Raw genomic sequence first — 23,878 nt, forward strand, 5'->3', positions numbered from 1 at the left:
GAATCAGAGATAGACATGAATATTTGTAGTATTTGAAAAGGAAATTACCTCTATTCTTGATTATTATTTATTTAATCAGGTTCAAAAAAATGCATCAGAAGTAATTTTCACAGCTGTTGCTGATTTGTTAGTACATCTATCCCTGAATCTCCCTGCTGTTTTCTTTATGGTTTGCAGTCTTATTTTCCTTTGTTTAAAGAAATGTTTTTCTCTCCCCTACTGTTACATGAAACAGCCACATGAGCAACAGAGCACCAAGGAGGCTGTCCATACCCACAGCCCTGTCAAGTGTGCAAAGCAAACAGGCTCAAGCAGAGCACAGCTTCCTGCCCCAGCTCCCCTGGCAGCTCTGCTCCCTTACCCTAGCAATGGCATAGGAAAACCTGGTGCTAAACTTCTGATGAGAACTGCCTTAATACATTCAGGACACCTATTCTTGGTCATATGCCTTAGAGGAAAAGTCTGTTTCCCTCATTACATCAACTGATGAAATGGAAAACACAGGGAGCTTTCATACTCAAAGTCCATTCAACCAACCTAGGCCCAAAAATTTGTTCACTTTTCCAGCTATGTTTAAATCAAGATAGGACCTCTGGCTCCAAACCTTGCGCCTCTTAATCTTTGGATTGCTCTACTTTTGGCATCGTGTGGCATGACTGGCCTTACAATCAGTTGTCTTTTCATGGGAATGCACAACTGAGGGAGACAGAGCTTATTTTTGTTAAACCATTTGTCTGAGTCTATATTGGAACTCAGATTTCTTTTTGGGGGGGAACTCTGAAACCAGCACAGCATGGCCAGTTCTGGCAGCAAACAAGCAGAGGGCCTGGTCACACTGAAGCAGGGTTGGGTTCCCACAGGTTGTCACCCAGCCTGAGCTAAAGCAGTCTGAGTGCTCCACAGGAAACTCTAAGAATTAAAAACTACATCCCCTCACTTGCCCTCCTGCCTTCACAGTCAGGCCAGTCTGAGAGCTTTAATCACAAAGCCTACATGGGTGGGAGGGCTGGGGCGTTAGATGTGGGGTTTAATTATGGTCATTATGTAATTGGATAAAATTCTACAGTAAATTCTGCAGTATTACAGGCAAATCAGAGATAATTAAATACTTCTCCACAGGCCTATATTGCCATCAAATGAATAACATTTGTCACTGGACATATATTTCCTCAGCTGACATGACACTAAATATTTCAACTGGGAAACCAAGGCACAGATCAAACAGCCCCTTTGAAAGCACACACTTCAGACCAGGTCCGGACAGGCAGTGCAAGATGTAGCTCTGTTGTCACAGAGATAAGAACAGTTTGGGAGCAAACAGGTATTTCTTCCAGAACTTATTTTCCAGGCTCTTTATTATTGTGCTACTGCAAGATTAATGCATGCACATTATTCAAAAATCCAGACTGTCAAATGAGAGTGTGATCAAGCTTGGGTGGTGTGTTCTGGGGAGAAGCATTTTGAAATAGGGCTCAGCTCAGAGAGCAAATAGCTCTGGTAACTGAGATGTTTGCCCTCAGTGTGCTCCAATAAACTGATTTACCTTTCTTCTTTTTTTCCCCTTTTTTTTTTTTTAAAGAGCTGACGCAAGTTTGTCAAAGGGAGTTGTTGGGTGTAGCAGCTGGTGATTGGTTCATCCCATACACTCCCATTTGTCTTTAAATCACTGTTCAACTGCTCTAGGTTGCATATGAGTAAACTTTTTCTTACAGGTGCAATTCCCAAAAGATATAACCTGTCTAGCAAGTGAGGAAAGGAACCCGCTTAACTCAGAGGTAAACTTTTTTTCTTTATAAAATTTTATCAATGTATTTTAGACACTGGCCATATCTTCAGAAATTGGGAATTATAAATTTAATTAATCTCTAAATATAAGCTCAATATGAAGGATAGACTCCTTAAGATTTACTGACATATTAATTTGTACTGGCAAATATCTTTGATATTTCTTCAGGAATTAAATTTAGACTTCTCTTTTGTACAGAAAATCAAAACCTAAGCAACCACAGAACAGCAAAAGTATTCAAAATTTCCCAGTCAATTAAGAAATGAATGATTGCTTGCCTTTGCAGCCCTTGGCTATCTTCTGAGAAATTTTATCCAGGCTCATGAGTTACTTGGCTAATATTTCTCTGAACAAATTAATTTGGGAAAGGGGGCTTTACATTTTAATTATTTATTTGACAGCTGCAACACTTATTTCATTTTGAAATAGCCACATAGACAATAACCTTATAAAGTCACTGTCATGAAGACGAAGAATCTGGCAAAATCCGCTACATTGGATACCATGGCAGAGATTACAAATATTGATATTGCAAAACCCATGAAAGTGTTAGTCATATCTGTGACCCAGCATTATTTGCCCAGTGGTTGTCCATTCGCCTAATGTTCTAACTGCAGACTGGACAGAAATCAATAACCTTGTGAAATCAGATGCCAAAAATTTCATAATTTTCCAAATCATTGCTGGAAACCATTACTTAATAAATGATGCACAGCAGTACCCTATACTTGAAGAGGAAAATTAGTTTTATAGAGATAAATAACTGTTCTCTAATAATAGGTAAATTTCTTCTGCAATGAGTATTTCCATTTTAATACCATACTTTAGGAAAAATCTTTTCTGTTCAGCCAAATGCTACAAGAGGCAGCAAAAACATCATTGTATTGAGGGCAAGTTTGAGGAACACTGGAAATCTAAGAGATTTCTCTTGTATGTTTAGGCACCAAAATCATAACTCTGAAGCAGAAAGCATTAAATCCCAGGGCAGCTAAAGCAGGAGAACTTTGGTGGTTTTCCTCCAATATTGCAGGCAAAGCTTCTGGCAGGGCCCAGGCCTGCCCAACCTTGATGGCTGTGCTTTCACACCATCCCTGCCCTGGTTCCTGGCTGTCCCCCCAGGAGCAGCAATCCACCAGCACAAACCCCTGAAGGAGTGCAACTGAGAGCCCAATGTCAGTGCATCCCCTTTATCCAAATATCTTGCAGGCTGAGTGACACCTCCAGAGGTACAGGGTCACCCCATGTCTCCCTCAGGTGAAGCAGTGACAGCTCTGGCGCTTCTCTGTTACTTGTGGGGAGAACATGCTACCAGTGCCTGCGCATCTCCCAAAGCCCTCACTATCTGCAGTGCTAGGAACTGAAGATATGGATTGCCACCAACTAAGGACCAGCCCGGCCAAGTTTTACTGAAGTTCAAAGGCACCATTGGTCATAATCACAGTAATTAGTGTTTGCAATATTCAGATCTAATAGCAGTCCTGTTTCATGGGTCTCATTCTCCCCATATTTATGCCAATGGTTTTCTGCTCGTGGTTCATAAACCTCTGGAGTTCTACCAACCTCTCCCTAAAAAATTACAACTGCAAGAAAGCAGGTTCTCAATAGATGTAATTTTGCCAACTGAATCTTTGTGCTTTCACCAGAAGACTTTTAGGAATTCAAAGATTAAAACAATAAAATAAAATAGAAAATCGTTGCTTTATGCAGTGATTACACAGCCTCTTGAGATGACGTCCATAAATCAGACAACTTGTGTAAATGTTTGACAGGGCAATGTCCAGATGATTCTTATGCTGTAACATGTATTTTCAGTCAATTTTTCCATATTGTTTGTTGTGCTGCACAGGCTTTCATCTTCAGCCTAATCTTTGTGCAGCTTAACTCCTGGCAACTTTTTTGCTTACTTTTCCTCCGTTTCCCATCTCTTTGAAGATCTGTATTTTTTGGACTGCCACTTCTGGAAAAGATATTTTTCCAACAAAAGTTAGGCAGTGCACACAGAGGAGGTTTTACCCTTTACCAGAACAGGGATGAACACAGATAGATTTGTTTGCCTGACTTCTACACCACAGATTAAAAATAAGCATCAAGAATTGGAAAAACTCTCTTTCTCAGACAGGGCAGTGTCTGTGTTTGAAGACAGTTCTGTGAATGAAACCACAGTTGTCAGGGCTCTGTTGGGGGTGGAGGGGTGAGGAGAGTGTTACTGGGTTTTATCTCATGGAGTTATTAATATCCTAAGCAAGCAGAGTCCCCCAGGCATTGAAATGTGAGTGCCAGCAGCTCTGCCCTGATGCCTGAGTCACTCATCCCCCCACACATACAAACACTCCGTGAGGCAGCAGAAAGAATTAGAGCCAGCCGCTCTCTCTGGTAGGAAATTTCCTAATGCACTGTGATATTGCTTCTCCTTTTCAGTTGTCTGGTCTGGGTGAATGCTTTTAGTAAGAAGCAAGGAATTTGACATTAATTTCTGGCCTGGAGTCAGCTTTAACCTCCAGGACTGGTATTTAAAGTTTATATGTGCATTTTAAATACATGCACTCCAACATCTTGCCACTACAGATATGCTTGTAGATGTTCCTAAGAACAGCATATGATCAGTATCAGAGGACAGCAAAGGTCTGGTCTTTGAGCTGGACCTATACACACATAAGTGCAAAGAGAGAGAGAGAGGCTATTAAATAATTGCAGATTTAATGTTGAAAAGAGCCAGACTTAGAAAATTATTTGTTGCAATATTTTCTGATATTATTATGAAATGCCGAGCTGCATTTGGCACGTCATATTTATGAAAATTGTCATCAATCTGGCCAGCGTGCCTGATTGCAAGGCAGCAGGTAAAGGCCCAGGGAACTGCAGCTGTGGCCCCAGGTGTGTGCTGTCTGATCTCTGCTCGCTGCCTTCACTGGTGTCCCCTCAGCTGTGGAATGGAAATACAGAATGCATCAAGGGAGAAGGATTGCAGAACTGCAGCATTTCTTGAACAGTGTTTTCCTCTTGAATCTGATAATCAACAAATGAATTCACAAGCGTATCTACAGATGAGTCTGTAGCACACAGCTGCTGAAATCCCAGAAGTGAAGTTCTCTTTGTAAATTTGGGTCATAAAATTTCATTTGGTCCATACAATAAATAAAGAGTTCATATGATTTCTAAAAGGCAAGAATTTTTCTCGTGGGGTAAAGATAATCAGTCTAATACCCATGTAATAATCCTGTGTGAGACAGAGCTTCCAGTGACGGGTTAAGTAAGAATTAAACACCAGTCCCCTTAGAAACTGGCCTATCAGAATTGCACCTCCTAATAACCAAAAAATGGTCATACAGAGATGCTCACCTCTGTCAGATCCCTGTGAAAGGGACAAATCTACGAAACATTTAAACCTGTGACAACATTAATCTTGCAACAAATGGGATAGCCTAAATACTGCTATACTCCTGTTTTTATCAGAAAACGTTTCTGCATCACCCTCCCCTAGAAAGTCCAAAGCAACAGTTCAGGAAATTTTTTTCTGCTGGCTTTGTATTTTTTCCAGATGCTGGATATCCACTGTGCATCTGTTGGCCTCTGCACCCTTTACCATTTGAAGGGAGACAGGAGAACCAAGTGCTGGCATACAAAGAGACTTTTATGCTTGCCCAGAATTTTCCCAGTCTGCAACAGTTTCCCCTCTTAATGCTACTACAAAGATCAAGCACAAACCAAACAATTCACACTGGTTTATCTAATTTGAAGAAAACTCTATTGAGTTCTGTTGTGTTTTGTTTGCAGAACAGAGTGTTCTGGCAGTCCCTGCATGACAGAGAGGGCCCACAAGCAGACGGCACAGTGCTGTTTACCCTGAAGAAGCGAGTGTGTGTGCTGGAAAGCGCTGACCGCTCTAATGGATCGCATGGAGCTGCAAAAAGTCAACATCGAACCTGACGATCAGAGCAACAGTGGGGAAAGCCTCGAAGACAACTACAGAGAGCCGGCTGATTCAGAAAAGGCTGCAATTAGCAGGTAGGCATTTCTCTGTTCTGTTAAGGCTAGAAAGCAGTAATCGATAAATAATCTTCACTAATGACATGTGAGAAGTTTCCCCACAGCACTGACCCTCCGTGCTCTGTGCTCTGGAGGACAGTGTGCCCAGAACAGCAAGGCAGCCCAGGTCCCCCCTTGCCTGCCTCCACCTGGACTGATATCATCAGGCTCCCAACACAGATTAACCCTTGGCAATTTCCAACTACTCCAGTCGGATGGTACATATGTAAATTAATACACTCTCAGAGAAGTTCAGCCTGAGCACATTGATGGGGGAGTGTTTCCCAGGGCAAGGAATGGAGGGCAACAGGGACAGCCCGCCCTCAGACATTCCAGCAGAACCCACCACAGCACTAGCACCTGTGTGGCTGGAAAAAGACATCTCAAAACCAGCCATCAGTCTGTTGCTCTCAGGTCACTGCTCCCTCCAGCACGTATCTCCAACAAGGGTCTTTGTTCCCCAGATGTGAAGCATGTGCTCAGCTTCAGCGTGTTACTGACAGTATGGATCTGCAATCAAGTGTAATTCAAAGATTACTGGGTCTAAAACTAAATTCCAAATCAAAGCAAAGATGAAAATATGCTATTGGATATGAGAACTTTACGGGAGAACAGACCTTTTTTTTGCTGGATTTTTAAATATTCAGAGCAATGTCAAAGGAAATTTTCCAGTGATGACAAAAAGCACCACTCAAATAAAATGTGTATCATAAGCTTTATCTAATATTTTCTTATTTTTCTTTATGTTCAGTCCCTTTGCTAGTGATGATGCAGAAAGTCAGAAGTTCCTTACAAATGGATATCTGGATAAAAAGAAATTGGAGGACTATGATGAAGAATATGTAAGTTTTATTCTTTTTAAATGAATGAACTAATGCTTACAAAGTAGATCTTATTGACCTGATTTTTTTCTTAAATTGTCAGTAAGCAAAATTACTCTGGAGCTGGCCAGCAAAATCTTGACTTTCAAAGAATAAACACATTTTCTAACAGTTAGTGCAGCAAACCCTTTCTGTTATCTTACAAGTAAAATTCAATCTTTCCTACACAAGTAATCAGAAAAATTCCTTAGATCACACTTGAGCTTCAGTAACATCTCCATGTAATCTCAGCTGAGATGTGCAGACAGTGGGGCATTGCACCCATTTTCCTGACAGGACATTGCACTCAGAAGGACTTTGCTGTTCCTATAGCCACATAGATCTGTGCCTTAGTGGATACATGCTTGTATTTCTAGTTTCCAGCATCTGTGTAAATGAATCTACATTCAGCTGCACTGCTTTAGAGAAAGAACCTTATTGTTTGGGCTTTATGATGCTGAGCTCTACATGGTCAGCACACGTCCAACTCCCTAGACAGCTCCACATGCAAGTGGAAGCACAGCACCAGCTCCTGGGGCGTGCATGTGGGTACCTCTCTGCTGGGATTTAATGTTACTCAATTGTTAGTGAATTTGATTAAATGAAAGGCATTATTTTATCAGTGGTGTTATAGATTTTATTAATGAATGATCACATAACATCAAAAATATTGTTTGTAATTGTAAACCAAAATTAAGAGCCATGTTCCCTTTTTCTTTTCCACTTGGTATCTGTTGTAACTCATTCACACACCATCCCCTCTCTCCTAGGTTTTGCCCTCTTCCATTCTTCTGCTTCCAGCCCTAAGCACACAGCACTCCTTTCTTTCTTCCCCCCAGACACCTTTTTAGTTCCCCCCCAAAAAAGTGCATTTTACTTGGACACAAATTCAATAATCTGTTGTACTAATTTTTTTAAAAATCTGAATACTTAAAAATTGGTTATTGGGAAACCTGTTTGATAAGAGCATGTGTTTCCATGGAGGCTGGCCAGCATAGCCAGTGTAACTGTGTCACCTAAATCACCCGTCAGGAATGCAAACCTCCTCCTGACTGAGACAATGAAAGAGTGGGAAGAGGCAAACACTACCAGCACAGCTGTCTTTGGGATAGACTCCTTTTGGTGGCAAGTGCCTCTGGGCCTGGGAACCTTGAAAAAGCTCCACCTCTAGGCATCAAGGGAGGAGCATAGGGAACACCAGCAATGAGGGTAATTAGCTAGTCATGCTCAGTAAAATGCAAATGAACTGCCATTTTCTGTTCTTGAACCCAACAGCACAGGGGTAGAACTTCCTTTGGAATGTCCTCGTTCAACCTCAGCAATGCCATTATGGGCAGTGGCATCTTAGGGCTCTCCTATGCCATGGCCAACACAGGAATTATCCTTTTCATGTAAGTACATAGAAAAATAAGCAAATAGAATATAAGCAGGGGGCTGGAGCTGAAGTTTTTATGATTACAGTGGTATGTTAAGCTTGGTTTGTTAGCTGAAGATTCTTGTAAGATCCTCTGTAATGAGAGCATTTCAGCTCCACCACAAGGAACCATCCACTGCTGAAAATTCACTGCCGAAATTTTAGACCTCCTTTGTATTAGAAACATGACTGTGAATTGATACTGCACAGTCAAAAAACAGAAGGAAAGAACAGCATGCTGGTCCTAAAATAACAAGATCGATCTTGCCAGTTTACTATGGGAATCTAACAAGGAAATTAAATCACCCACAAATATGTTTGCATCACCCCAATCATCTAATCACTATGTAGAAATGGAAGAAGAGCATTCGATATCATCTGAAATGTCAACATGCTTTGAGTGCAAAGGCATTCACAGATCTAATGTTGCTGCTCCAAGTCTGTCTGTACCCAATGTGCACAAAGGACAGCATTGATCTGTGCCTGACAAACAGTATCTACACAGAATGGGTTTTGATAGAGAGTAACATATAGCCACGGGAAGTTTTTTAATCCATGGCTAACATCTGGCTCCTTTTAATGAGATGAATTCTATCAAAAATATTTTTTTTAAAGTTATTGATTTTAATTTTAGCTTGAAGCCTTAATTTTAGCCTCTCATGAGACTGGAATAAACCATGATATTACTGTGTGACAATTAGCCATTTTTGACATTACTGAAATCTAGCATGTTTTTATAGAGCATCTTGCTTGTGGGGACTGTGTAACTATAACAGCAACAGCATTTAAAATTTTACATGTAGCTTACAGTTGCTAAGAAACATCTCCTGTTTTGCCAATATAATTTTTAACTGAAAATTAGCTGTAGATTCAAATGCTGTTCTGTATAAGCACTTCATAACACCTGCTCCCAACTGGTTTAGATATAGTATGTGCAGAGCAAAAATTGGAAGCCAGTTCTAAAACTGACATTTTGTCAGAGTCAGAAAAATGTAGGATGTTTTTCTCCTCCACTTTCTCTGAGCACTTGTACTAACTGGTATGCTCATAAATGATCACTGGAAAGAAAACTGTGATATGTTAAGCCTTGCTAACAGGGAAAAATATTATCTTCATAATATCTTTATTTGAAACTCTGATCATACTGATAGGTGGCGAAAAATTCTGATACAAGCCTAATGATATTAGCTCTGTTGTCAGTGCTAAAGTAGGGAGTAATGCTAAAGCAAAAACCTCCCCCCACAGCTCACTTTCTTTGCTAGGCTATTTCCATATTTTCTGAATGAGAACATTCTCCCTTTTGGTAAAGGAAGGATTTTTATTTAGAAATATGAACTTGTGTGGAGATACTGTTACCCCTACAGCAGTTATCCAATTGCTTGAAGTTCCTCTGTTTTCACATCCCGTGATGTTAGTGTTAGTGGGACAGAAAAATCCCATCTACTAAATGGAAACTGCTGGACATGAATTCTAATTGAGATGATGCTGGCAGCATTGTAATTTACTCTTCTCATGTTGCCCAAGTGCTTTCATGCTGGAAGGTGTTCTACAGGGTGAAGGAAAATAGAAGGCTCACAAAATTCCAAAAGCAACATTTCTGCTGCCCAGCATGATTTAGCAAGTGCAACCAGGAGGATTTTGGTTTACCCCATCTCATGTGTCAGGACACAGAGATCATGTCTCTGAACAGCAGCTGTATGGGTAGCTCTGATCAAGGAGGGTGCCACATCAGCAGGATGCACTATCACCTCAGACATGATCCCCCCCTTACCATATTGCATGAGCCCACAGCAGGAGACAGCCCTGCCCACACCAAAGTAGTAGCACTGTCTGTCTCTCCTGAAGAGGGAAATTTCAGAGGACATTGTGATGGTCTGGTGGTTCATCACTCAGCCCCAGGGCCTGAGTCTGCTCCTAGACTCATTTATGAACCTGGCTGTCAGTGTCTCCTATATCTGTACCAAACCTCATGTTCAGGGGTGTGGGAGATGTGGGCATAACCTCCTGTTCAGCCATGGGATAAAGTGCTTCCATATTTTCTATCTCTGTCATGTTATTCTCTTCCTCACCAGCACTTGGGCAGGCTGATGACAAGATGGTTAAGGTAATAAGATATGTTGTGCACAGTGCTGTGTCCCAAAAATCTCATACAAAGCTACATTTTTCACAAGCCGTTTACAAGAGGCAGATAGCTGAAATCACATAGGATTCACCTGTTGTGTGGCAGAAACATGGCAGTAATCAGAATTACTGAAGTCAGGTACCAGTATCTTCAGGCAGACTAAGTCTACAAGCTAAGCTACCAGTGCTCCAAGAGCAGGTTTTCCAGTGTTGTGCCATGCTTTAACATGATGCAAGATTTCTAATGTACTCACACAGCAGGCAACTAACCTCCACTACACAGTGATATGCCAGAAGTCAAAAGCAGTGACCAGTGACCAAGAGATAGCATTGAAGTTGTCCCAGTTACAATTTGCTTTTGGGTTTCATTTTTGTGGGGTTTTTTGACAGCTCTGATTAAGGAGAGATTTGAAAATGAGAGGTCAGTGGGCAGGTGAGAGTCCAAAGACCAGATTCTTGCATAGAAATCTGTTTACTTTAGTGGGATCTTGTTAAGATATAAGATTTTGTCCTTGTGGACTGGCACAGAACTAGCACTTACTGGACTTCAACAAGCCTTCAGGGGCACTTAGAGTGTATAAGGTACAACTGCACTCACAAGGAAGCTACAATTGACACTTAGCTCTGCATTTAGCCTGGGAGACCAAAGAACAAACTTGCTGAAAGCTATTTATGACATGTTGAACTTCATGAGAATGAGCAGGTGTATGTTCAAATCAACTGAGTGCCTCTGATATCCTGCTTAGGATTCTGATTTCTGCTTTGCCTTGCAGAGTTCTGCTGCTCAGCGTAGCAATATTGTCACTCTACTCAGTCCACCTTTTACTGAAGATATCAAAAGAAGGAGGTAGGAGGCTGTGATTCACAATCTGTATTGCATGCATGTATTTTACCTTGGAATGCAATTTATCAAGTATGTCCAATTGTCGTGGTTTGAGGCTGGTGCAATGCCAGTGCCCCCATGAAAATACACTCCCCCTGGTGTCTGCTGTGAGATGTGACCAGGAATAAGCAAAGCAGGCCCCCGCTTAGAAATAAAGAAAAGAAAACTTTATTAACTACACTACAACTATATGTAAAAAGGAGCACACAGGAAAAATGAAAACCTTCCAAAAATATTTCCTCCCCCCACCAAATTTCCAATACATTCATCCCTCAGACCACCAACTCTCAGTCCATCACCACCCTTTAGATAATCAATTCTCAGTTCATCAAGGGGAGAGGAGTCCTTCTTGTGCCATAGGCTTACCCAGGAAACACTGTTGAATCTTCATGTGTTTCCATGTCACTCGTGGCACCGCCCGGGGAACATTTGCCATCGTGACACCTTTCCTTCCATGCCCAGTGCTCTCACCACTGCACATGGACCAGAGCTGCTTCTAGGGTTGTCCTTTTAAGGATGCCTTGTCCCATTCCAAAAAGAGCACAGTCTCTCCCCTTTGGGATACCAGCCCCTCCCAAATTTCACCCCCTGGGGCCGAGGGGTACCAACACTGAACTCTCTTGGCTCTGAGCCATTGCCTCCCCCTGGATGCAGTCTCCGTATCACAGGAAACATGGTTCTGTCCATGGCTATAACAAGAAAAGTCCAGCTAAGGCAACTCCATCGACTCTTCCCACCTAAGATTCTTCTCTGCTCTTCCAACATCGTTCACTTGCTTGAACCTTCATCACATTTGCCCATTTTTTCTTCCATTTCATCTCTATCTCTCTTCTAGGAAAGGTTAATGTTCTGTGAAGTTTTCATTGTCCAAAAAAGGGTTAAAATCTCGGGCTCTGCCCGCCCGGATCTCCCACAGCGGCCGGAAACCTTCTTGCTGCAGCCCCCCCCCCACCCCTTCTCCTTCTCGGCTGTGCTGCCGGCATATGTTTATCAAGTTCCAAGGCAGCACAGTCACAGGCACAGGCTGTACCCTCTCTCTGTCATGGGAGGAGCTGCCTCATGCCTCCTGGTGCTTCTCCCACCCTTCCATCCGCGGGGCCTCTTCACCTCCCACCTCTGTCCAAGGCCTGGCCTACCTCACCCGGCTGCGTGGCATCCCCGTCCCCGCCTAGCCAGCAGCTGGGCCTGGGGAGGGATCCGAACTCTTTCCCCACTGGAAGCCAAGAGAAGGTTTCCTGGGAATGCTCTGCTTTTAACCCCTGTGTTCTCAGAGGCGTATCCACGTCCCCCAGTGTCCACACCAGGTGCCAATATTCAAATCTGAACACCCATTGATGTGACCACAGCATCCCAAAAAACTCACTTCCCCTCAAACCACAACACTAATGTAGTGGCCCATATTTTTGTTTTGATTTTGTTTGGTGTTTTTTTTCAGGATCATTAATATATGAAAAACTGGGAGCAAAGGCATTTGGCTGGCCTGGGAAGTGTGGTGTCTTCATTGCAGTCACAATGCAGAATATTGGAGGTAAGAGACAAAAGTTATCTAGCTTCCAATGCTCTTCCTACAAAACACAAGTGATTTCATTCTCTCCTCTGTCTGGCTAAACGGCATCAGAGATGAGCCAGATACAGCATACACTGTATTGTAAAAATGAAGGATATGAGGAATTCATCTCACTTTTTTCAGCTACCTGACACTTCAGTGTATGGTGAAAGACAATTACCTGGGATCTCTCCATGGCCAGTGAAGAAGCTTCAATGATGGCTAAAGTGGCCTGACTGACCATCCTCAAGGAACTAGCCATTCTCTTCATTGACTATGGCTCAGCCTGTCAAAATAAAGGATTTATTTATTTAGTCACACTGTTATTTAAACAGAACTAATTCCTCTACTTTAGCAAAAACTTTTCTCTTTTTTTGGAACGACAGTTTTGGAAACTCAGTTATCTAAAGGTTTTTGTTTTGTTTGGGTTTTTTTCCAGCAATGTCAAGCTACCTCTTTATTATTAAATATGAACTTCCTGAAGTCATCAGAGCATTTATGAAACTTGAGGAGAATTCTGGGTAGGTGTCTTTTCCCAGCCTGAACCTGAGACGAAAAATTTTCACTTTGATGTCAATGATGATTATTTTTACTTTTATTCTTCCTGTTTAGAGAATGGTACCTTAATGGGAACTACCTCGTCATACTTGTAACAGTTGTGATTATTCTTCCCCTCTCCCTTCTAAAAAGTTTAGGTAAGCTTAATGCCCTGCTTAAACTCATTTCTTAGTCCTTTAAGGATTGTGAATTTTTATGTAACTGAACTATTTTGTTCTGTTTTGTTTTGTTTTTCTTGCTGCACAGGTTATCTTGGTTATACGAGTGGGTTTTCACTGACCTGTATGGTTTTCTTTGTCAGTGTGGTAGGTGACTGTTTTGGTATTGTCTCCAGACAAATACACTGTATTTGTAAATACTCTGTAAACCTTAAATACTTTTATACTTTGTACTGTGGCAATTTTATGTTAGGATAGCCCCTGCAAGTTTATCAAATCAACAACCTATTCAGCAATAGGTGAAGTCAGAATAAAAAAAATCAGTTAAAAAAACACTTGAGAATAAAAAATAAAGCAGGAAAACAGCAGAGGCAGATTGACAACAAATATTTGTAGAAGAAGCAGAATTGGTAGCACTTTGTTTCTTGCTTCCTCTCCTTCTCAGTGTCTGCTTATACTTCTGTTGGAATACCACAGATGTGTAATCTCCTATAGAGGAACTTTTCTGATAACATTGTCTACTTTTTGTAGGTGATCTTCAAGAAATCCCAAATACCCTGTCCTCTTCCCATCATGGACCACGGGGTTGAAAACTGGACCGCCACCAATAGCACAGTGCCAATGCACCTGGTCATGTTATCAAATGAGTCACTCAGTTCTGGTGTGAATTTCATGATGGACAACACAGCTGGGCACTTCCCAAGCCTTGAGGAGCCAAAAGATATCTCCCCGAAAAGCGGTGTAGAATACGAAGCACACAGCGACAACAGTGACAAGTGCCAGCCAAAATATTTTGTGTTCAACTCACGGGTAAGGGAGATCCTGTAGAACTTGTCTTCCACCACTTGTACCACAGCTAAACTGCTGCCTGCCAAGTCAGAGGTGCAGCCGTGACCATTCTTACTAATGGGAACTTTATTTTACAGACTGCCTATGCAATACCCATCCTGGCATTTGCTTTCGTATGCCACCCTGAGGTGCTACCAATATACAGTGAACTCAAAGAGTAAGGTTCTTAAATTTTGTCCAATACTTCCAGTTAACCATAGATAGAGATAATCTTCTACCTGTTATCCATTGATTGCTGGTGTGTGAACACCCACATGATAGTGAATTATTGCTTTCCATTGTAAGCACATTTTGGCTTTGCTTTGGTCTTATAGTCAGATATTGGTGACAGAGAACCACTGCATTGATCAATATTACTTAGTAAAGGAGGAATATGGAAAGTCCTTCAAATGATCAGAAATAAACTGGCAAACTTGGTTGCACTGAGATAATTCTGGTTTCTAATAATACCTAAATGTGTTCTGTGTCTGCGTCAGTTGCACTTACTCTTAAAGTTTCTTGGGATGCCATTGGTTTGGGTGTCTTTGGTAGGCTCTTCACCCAGCCTGTTTTGCTTAACAAATATCAAAAATCCAATATAGTTGCTTAAAACAGCACAGAGCTAATAGCTGGGAAGGGCTAAAAAAAGGCATTTGCTGAACAGCAAAAATTGCATTACAGGGGGGTGTGTTGCAAAACTCAAGGAGGCTAAGAACCATTACCTCCTGTTTCAGTAGGTTTAACCTCAGAAGCCATAGAAATTCTAATATGACTTGGGAAAATGCTTGCAGGTCCTATAAGATGAAGATTTTCTTTAACCAAAGGATTTATGGAGGAAGGATGTGATCTGCAAGGGGTTCTTGAACCTGCAGAACAGCCCTATGTAGATATAAGGGTATGTTCACATAGAGTTGGCTGAAAACTCTTGTCTATTTTGTCAACAGACCTTTAATTCTCATCCCTCCATTTTTTTAACCTAAAGTATACCATTGGAGATTAACATTTAATAAATAGTGATATACAAAATAATGTGGCACATTTTTATGTTGCCACAGAAAAAGCAATAGAAATGCAGTTTCAACATATTTTCTAAATCTGCACTGCTCTGCACAGAGTTGTAAAGCATCAAGAGCTCTATGTAACCAATATATTTGCTATGAAATTTCTGTCTGGTGAGGGTGTGTCAGAGAGTTAAGATCCTTCAGAGCACTTCTTGTACAAATACAGGTTTATAGGACTGTTACTCTCTCTCTTTTGTTCTTCAGTCGCTCCCGAAAGCGGATGCAGAATGTCTCAAACATCTCCATCACTGGCATGCTTATCATGTATCTTCTGGCTGCCCTCTTTGGATATCTTACCTTCTATGGTAGGTCAAAACACTGTTCCCTGCAGAATTTTCCCTCACTTTTTCACGCAGGCAGGCTGGTTCTATCACAAAGAGTCAAGTATTAATGCATTTTCTGGGGGCCTGAATCCAAGTTTAAGCAATATTCAATTATAATACACAGTCTGTAACCTTCTGAGTGAACTGTGGGACTTATCCAACTGTCAGGCCTCACCTGTGAGAGACTCCAAGGCACCTGCTGGGGGGCCAGTCTTGTTTCCCTTGACTTTGTGAACTCAGACAAGAAGCTGCCGTAAACTTGACTCTTGGCAAAGGCCAAGAGTACTAAAAATACTCCAGCGCTCAACAGTTTTACATGACACTACTAAGTGCTATCCAATCTGTCTCTGACGCCACTAGTTCAGTTTCATCTATGCTGAAAAACAGGTGCAAATCATTCTAGTGTAAAAAAAATCTGGATGAGCTAAAGTAACCGATGGGCAAACAGAGTAGTCCCACTATTAGCACACCATTTTGTGCAAACGCCACCTCTTTTTACCTTGTTAGTCCCTCCATACAGCAGAGAAGTGAATGATACAGCACACTCTGCTCCCTATCACTGGGGCAAGAGGGCTCTGCTTGAGAGCTGAGACATCTGGGTGGAGGTCAAAAGGAGCAGTTCAGTAACAGTTCAGTGAGTTGTTTCATATGTACATCCACTTAATGATTTTCTCAAAGTCACGTTAAAGATGCTAGAGTACAAAGCATCACCTCAGAGCTGCATTACCCTCATCACCTCTGAATGATGGACTAGTATCAGTTCACAGTGGGAAAATTCCTTTTTCATGTATAGCCCATAACTTGTATCTAATGGCAGCAGTTGGACTAAAGTTAATCTTATCTCTTATCTGGCTGCAGTATAAAGATCCTTTTAAATGTGCAAGGTACTGCTTAAGTGATTTAACTCCTTTCTCTTTCCTTTTTGTAGGAGAAGTTGAAGATGAGCTTCTTCACACATACACTAAAGTGTACACATTTGACACTCTTTTGCTGTCAGTTCGCCTGGCAGTGCTGGTGGCTGTGACCCTGACCGTGCCCCTTGTCCTTTTCCCTGTAAGTAACAGAGCTGAAATCAGGGTATTCCATATTCACTGACTGAATGTGATCAGCACAGATTTTAACACTGAAGAAAAGTAAGCCTGAGCTTTTTATTTAGAGAGGTCTGTTTTCTCATTTGACCCAAGTATGGACCTTAGGCATTTAGGGTTGCAAAATTTGAAAGACTGAAATAAATTAGTCTTTATAAATATATCAGGAATTACTTGTCTGTCTCCCTGGGTCTTTCTGTACTTTATTTGTCAGAGCAGTCCCAAGTACCAAAGTCTTGGAGATATACTGAAACCACTTATGAGGTTTCCTAATACAGGCACAGGCACCTACTACAGCACCCAAACTTAGGACAGACACATGAAGCTCAGGTCACACATTGTGCAGGACTCCCACACTGGGCTGCTGAAATACAGGGACAGAGGGCCCTGTGCTCACTTTACAGGCTTGAGTTTGTGGACAGGTGAGGAAACTAAATGCCAGAAAAAAAAGAAGTGTAAAAGAGCTGCACAGTCAGTTGTCCGAGCAAAGTTTGGAACTTCTGTGTGCTCTTCACTGGGAAAAACACAATAACCACAGTTGCAGGGACAGAAAGACAAAAGTAAACAAATTGCTCTGCAGAGGGACTGACCCTCCTCAGGAATCAATCTCTCCCAGTGGGCAGAACTCCAGGCCCCTGAATGTAAAAAACTGAGTCTCATGTCTTTCCTGAGCTGCCAGGCAGCAGAGGAGAAAATAGCTGATCCTCATAATCTGGTGTTGGGAGGCTGGTGTCTCATGAGTACAGCACGTACAAGGCCAGCACCATGCTGCAGGAGGGCTCCCAGCAAGCTGCATCACAGCCCAGCGTTCCCATCTGAGTAACCAGGGGGTCCTGTTGCTCTCTTTTCCTGGGTGCAATACACACTCTGCATAGCTACTGTTTCCAGGCTTGCTGACAAATGCCTAAGAGCAGTGATCACTGCTCAATGTTGTCAACTAAATTTAAAAAAAAATTTTGAAAAAACAGGTATAAGGCACCCTGAGTGGTCAGTCCTCTAGTTTGGAGAGCTCCAGTGCTCTGCCTTAAAAATCATGTTCAAACCAGTGGATAAATGTTTAAATTAGTCTTAACAAATTGATCAGTCTTCATGGGAAAGCAAGATAAGGGCATTGAAGAAATCTGTCTGTCAGGTGCAGCATTTTGTATTTTTAGATTTCTGTATAATCATTTTAATATTTGAATAGTTAGCAGCTAGAAACCACAACATTGATTTTTCCATTAAAATTACTCCTGAGAAAATGTATTTTTCTTGTAAACCAGAATACCAAAGAGCTTTACACATTCTATCAGGACAGCCATCTCAGCAGATCTTACTCCTTCAAATAAGCAGTATAACTATATCAACTACTTTTTTAAATTAATCATCCCATTTATATTTTCTTAAAGTAGTCAGAGTCTTTTATTAAAAAAAAGTCATTGCATTTCCAGAAAAATAAATTAAATATAGATCTATATACCATTAGTCACTGTAAAACTTCAGTTTGATAACTTCTTTCTAAGGATTGTGTCACAAAAGGAATAATGCTCAATATGCTGACAGTAAGCTCACAGGAATGCAGGCAGAAGAGTTTTTTGTGTAATAAACCTATCTTACACCAACTCAAAAACTGGACAAAATATTTTAAATTTGCCTCCCTCTTCCTAGTATTGGTTTACATCAACCTGAAAAACATAAAATACAAAACTCATGGTGTGTTTTCTAGTGATGTACTACAGTGAGAGAGCCCTATATATTTATTTAATTGCCAAACTCACCTGAAAGAAATTATACGTTATTTTAAAACAACCAAACAGGAGTGCATTTGGAGTTTTTTGGAGTGTAAAAATATTTTTGTTCAAATTCTAAATACCAACTTTTAAGTTAATTTTGGTACTTGAGAATAACATCATCTCGAGCTACCAAATGGATTTGCTTTTGGCCTTTTTTTCTACTTACTATCTTTTATATTGTGAAAGCAAAAAAAATCCTTGATGTGTGAGAAAGTCAGTGAAGCAAAAAAGAATCCTCTGCAATTGGTTTTAGGGTTATAATTTCCAAGTGACATTGAAAAATATGCTTTACTTTTCAGATATGTATATGTATATATTTAATGATTAAGTACAACAGCTTCCTCTATCTCTCAGAAAAGTAAATGACAGAATTCTTGTGGGATTTTCATCAGGTTCAGGAGTACAGCAATTCATATTTCACGCATGCTCTTTTTTTTGCCTGCTGATTAGTACTTATAGTGGGGGGGCTCTTTGAGGATTTTTTGCTGATATTAGCATCTTTCAGTTGAACAGATTTCATGTCCCTGATTTTACACCCTATTTACTTGACTTTCTCCTACACTGCAAATATTTGAGTTTCTGCATTAAACTGTGAACCCAGTTCTCAAAAACCTACATCAGAGTGAGACTATATTATGGGAATCAAAGACTGAAAACATATTTTTCCAGTCAGAATTTCTCACAACAGATGTAACTAATATAGATTTTCTTTTTAACTGAAAGCAAAGATAAATTAACTGTTGTTTTACTTTCCCTGTTGTCTTTCATCTTGCAGATCCGTTCATCTATCAGTGCATTGCTGTTTCCCAAAAGGCCATTCAGCTGGATAAGACATTTCCTGATTGCAGCAGTAATTTTGGCTTTTAATGATCTGCTTGTAATTTTTGTCCCAACTATTAAAGACATTTTTGGATTTATCGGTAGGTTTCATAAATACTTTTTGTTGACTCTATTGTCCTTTCTACAACATATTTACATTCATGGACTGAAAGTCAATATCTGTTTGAGTCTTACAGCACAGTAAATATAAACACAAATTGAATTTAAAGGGAACGTAAGGATTCCCAAACAGCTGACAGACAAAGGTATAAGCTACCCAACCTTGTTGTTACTTTGCATGAGGCACAAGGAATCCAATAATCCCGATATAAAAACTGGTAAGAAATTCCCATTTTGACCAAAAGGGAATTTAATACATGTGGAGGAGGGGGAAATCAGCTTTGGTTTCAAGCAATTATAGCATGAAAAAATGTATTGACTTCCAAAGCATTGTGCTAGAAAAAGAAGAAAAGTGACGCATTTCATTTGGCATTAACAGTTCTCTCCCTACCACTTTCTTTTGGTCAGTTTTGGCCTCTGACCAAAGACGTCCATGAAGAGTCTCCTTGCTCTGAAGTGCTTGAGGATGCAGGGATGCAGATCCCTTGAGAAAGGTACCTCAATGGGATTTCTGCAGCTGGTTTGCTCCTCCCTGCCTTTTATTCCCAGGTCTTCATGCTGAACTCTGCTGAGCAGAGAGGAGTCAGCACTCCTTAGGCACAGATCATCCACTCTCTATTCAATAGCTGCTTTCCAGGGTCATCCTACTGGGAATGTCCATTTGTCCTTGCTTCACCTGACAGCAGACAGGCTTCAGCTGATGTGCAGACATCTCCACCACAGGCAGCCAGACCACTTTGAAAAAACCCTCCCAGTAACAAGTGTCTCTTCAGGCCCCAAGCACCCAAATGAGTGTTTGGACATCCACAGCTCTCCACAAATGTAGTCTACAGAGAGAGCCCTTTGTACAGCTGGGCTCAGAATGGCAGTTGCCTCTCCACAGGCTCTCTTTTGCAGGTGCACCACTCTGTTTTTCTGTCAATGATGCTGCACTCAGCTCTGCTCTCTCTTCCAGGGGCCTCTTCTGCTACGATGTTGATTTTCATCCTCCCTGGTGCCTTCTACCTGAGAATTGTTAAGAAGGAACCCCTGAGGTCTCCTCAGAAGATTGGGGTAAGAGAACTGGGGACAATTGCAAAAGAAAGGGTAGGAGGTTGTGAGATTTCCACTCTTCATTAGCACTCAGACCATTGACTTCCAACATCTGGCACTTGCTCCTAAATGGTAGTGTCTCACTCAAAATACAGGTTGGGCAGTGGGATTCATCTGGGATTCAAGACAAAGCCTTTAGAGGCCTACTGCTCCTGACTCTCACCTAAGTATTTAGGATAAAATGTGTCTTAAACCACTAGAAAAAAGAGACTTACTTAATCCGATCTAAAGTCCAGTTAACACCTGCATTTTCATAAATAGCAGCAAGACAGTCTATAAGAAGTTGATGGTTCAAGCTAGAAGACCAGCTGTGGATTAACAGGAAGATTTGAGGTCAAGGTTAAGAAGGAAATTGCACTGCAGAGATAAATAAGTAATAGTGAGCTCTCCTCTGTGACAGATCCATAGACCTTATATGAAGGTCTATCATTTATGCACAGCATGTGTCTATGTCGTGCTGGACTGCCACTGCAATGCCTTTCATCCTGAACATCAATAACTGTCTGCAGATTTAACTATCACTGAGGAAACGTTCTTTGAAAATGTAATTAGAAAAGTTATTGATGAAATATATATTTAGGCAAATAATGTAAACAGATGGGAATATATGCATATATATATACATATATGTTCACAAAAGTCATGTGGCTGATACATACTTCTAGTATAAAAGTAATTTATTATGATGAAATTATTTCTACAATGTTTTTTTCCAGCTGTTAGAGAGCTCTCTCTGTAGAGAGACTGTGAATATTTTTTCATGTGTCTTTGTTCACTCTTCATGTTGGTATGTGTTAGGCACATCTAGAATTTCACATCTTGCACTGAGATCACATACAATATTCATCTTTATTTTACAAAGACAGAGTATTATTAAGGGTGGACAGATTATGGTAAACTAGAGCTCCACTAAAGCAAAGGGTGACTACAAATATCTGAATCCCTTGAATATGTACAGAAACACTGTCAGATAAGAGATATGGGCTTACCTGTTTGTCTAATAAGGATTCAGCAGATTTATTCTGAAGTTGTTTTTAATTCCAAAGACTATAACCATTGACAGAAAAATTGTCATTTTTTAATAATAAAAAACAAAGATGTTTCTTTTATATATTTTTTTATTATTGTTCACAGTACCAAAGTGGCTTGTTTTCAGATCTCTCTTGGACTGATATTCTCACAGGACTAACTCTGATTCGTGTATCCCTGTACAATATTACTTGGGCTTTAGTCACATAGAATAAGCCAAACTTAGGCCATGGGTATTACATTAATGCAGATCCAGTGGGGCAATCTATAAGCTACCACCCCTAAGTCACTAGCTTTATTAATTACATTTCATTTCATAATTGCAGGCTCTAATTTTCCTCATAGTTGGCATAATCTTCATGCTTGTGAGTATGACTCTTATTGTAATGGACTGGATTTACAATCCCCCAAGTTCAAGACATCATTAACCTGTGAAGACAACCAAGTGCGTTTCATAACACAAATATTTGTATTGTGTGCTCTGAAGAACATCTGAATGGGATTGTTATTCCTAGCTAGTAACTGGAGTACTTTGAAGACAGTTTCTGGTAGGGTCATAAGAACCCAATGGAGTCTACATCATCCTTGTCAATAAGGATTGTTATTTATGCATTAGGAATCTGAGCTTAGCATTTCTGGCCAGGTGAAATGAAAAGTGTGGTGTGAATGCTTTCTGTTTTCAAAACCAAAATAACTCTGTATACAGTCCTCAAAAACAGCTTGGTGTCACCCCTTTCAAAATCTCCCATGATGATAGTAACCACAGCTCCTAGAGCCTTGGGAAGGTAATGGCCAGAAAACCAGCCAGTGCCTCATTTTCAATCAGAAGGTCATGGGAGTGGCTGCCCAGGTCCAAGAGAAAGGCTGTGGTTTCTGAGGGGATCTGGAAGGTGATTCCTCTGTACCTGATAGACTGACCTGCCTGTCAGAAAGACAGTGGACAAAGCTTTCCACTTGACTTTGACAAGCCAGTGGACAAAGCTGAGTGTTAGATTTGTTGCCCAGATTCATCACCCAGCTGTTGTACAGAATAAATATCTCTGGCACAGATTCTCTGTTGGGGCAAGTGCTTGAAGAACAGTAGAGTATTCTCACTTTGTTTTTAAAGATGCTTGTGCTGGAAATATCAGTCATTTCTGCAGTAAAGGTTTTTTTTGTTCTTTAATTTTTAATTATTGTGTGAGCTTACATCACTGAACAAGTTGTATCCTCCATAAAAACTTGTCTTCCACTCTCACAGGAATTTAAGGAGACCACAAGGTGTGACAAAGCACCCTATCCAGTATTGTTCAGTACTTGTGTATTTGATAAATGTTCAGTGCAGGAAACTGTAATTTGCTATATATAAAAATATATGTATTTATGTACATAATTTTTTGTTTTCTTCTAGTCATAAAAATGTTATCCTGTGGTATATGATTTTTGATTTTTTTATGTGTCACTCTGTTTTCATAGCCACACACTTAATATTATTTTGAAGGAAACATATTGAATTGGTGGGTTTGTAAAAGGTCTGTTTTTATTCACCAGTGGTTTAACTATACCTGTAGCAAGACCTAACTGCTACCTGTGTAAAAACACATTCATATGTTTACTACTTACATTATAATAAATTTCAAGATGTTTTCCTCTTGAGAATTCTTGATACATGTCTTGAAATTTTGTGTTGCCACTGTACACCACAAATTTGAATTACTTGTTCAATTGCTGTACCTCATCTTGTCTATGCATACATCAGCATTTAACAACATCCTGTATGGTTAAGTCATGCAAGGGTAACAGCATTATTGACAATCTCAAGTGTATTGAGCTATACAGCTGTGCAAGACAAGGAAAAAAGCATTGCATTCCATGCTATGTTCATGTTTAATTAACAGTCAAATCATGAATTGGGCTGTGTCGTGGAGTACTCACTACATATGCTCTCTGCACACATCAAGGAAAATCAGCCAGAGGGGTCTTGCTGACTCTTTAGCAGAGAGGAGTGGGAAGGTGCCACTGTTGGGTTTATCACACTTACACAAATCCAAGCTTATGTTAAAGGAGTTTTCATTTTCTGACTCGGAAATCTGTTGAGTAAACACATTTTACTCAAAAACCTGCAGATTCAGAAGGCTGTGAAGTACTCAAAAATTGTCTGTGCTCCCACCTTGCCTTCACATAAAATTCTATTTGTTTGTGTGTCTGTGTGTGCATAAATTGTGCATACTTACAGAATAAATGGAAAGGAATATATATATTTCATGTTAAATGCTTCCTTTCTGAGCAGTATTATAAGCTCACTTGAGTACTGTATCCTTAATATACTGGGAAACACTCCCTTATGAATGCTAAGTCTGCCTCTGCATTTTTTAAAGAAAATAGTGCCAATAATATTTTTAGTTTAAGCCAATA

General features: G+C 40.5%; 1 protein-coding gene and 1 long non-coding RNA gene across 4 annotated transcripts in view; one reads left to right on the forward strand and one right to left on the reverse strand.

Moving 5' to 3' along the window:
* Positions 1–1,638: 1,638 nt before the first annotated feature.
* On the forward strand, positions 1,639–23,122 carry SLC38A4 (solute carrier family 38 member 4). Its single transcript, XM_063155168.1, has 16 exons — positions 1,639–1,775; positions 5,561–5,791; positions 6,564–6,654; positions 7,948–8,063; positions 10,981–11,054; positions 12,526–12,618; positions 13,076–13,157; positions 13,249–13,331; positions 13,441–13,499; positions 13,884–14,162; positions 14,279–14,358; positions 15,446–15,546; positions 16,493–16,617; positions 19,200–19,344; positions 20,319–20,416; positions 21,811–23,122. The coding sequence occupies exons 2-16, from the start codon at positions 5,673–5,675 to the stop codon at positions 21,910–21,912; spliced, it is 1,647 nt and encodes a 548-aa protein (XP_063011238.1). The 5' UTR covers positions 1,639–1,775; positions 5,561–5,672; the 3' UTR covers positions 21,913–23,122.
* The window catches only part of LOC134417677 (uncharacterized), a 65,266-nt gene continuing 52,623 nt past the window's right edge, over positions 11,236–23,878 (reverse strand). For all 3 annotated transcript variants that reach the window (XR_010027608.1, XR_010027610.1, XR_010027609.1), the window contains exons 2-3: positions 12,818–12,922; positions 11,236–11,939 (exon numbers count right to left, since the gene is read on the reverse strand). This is a non-coding gene — a long non-coding RNA (uncharacterized LOC134417677). The remainder of the gene's footprint in view (positions 11,940–12,817; positions 12,923–23,878) is intronic.

The sequence above is a fragment of the Melospiza melodia genome, chromosome 4 (genome assembly GCF_035770615.1).
Source record: "Melospiza melodia melodia isolate bMelMel2 chromosome 4, bMelMel2.pri, whole genome shotgun sequence".
NCBI lineage: Eukaryota > Metazoa > Chordata > Aves > Passeriformes > Passerellidae > Melospiza > Melospiza melodia.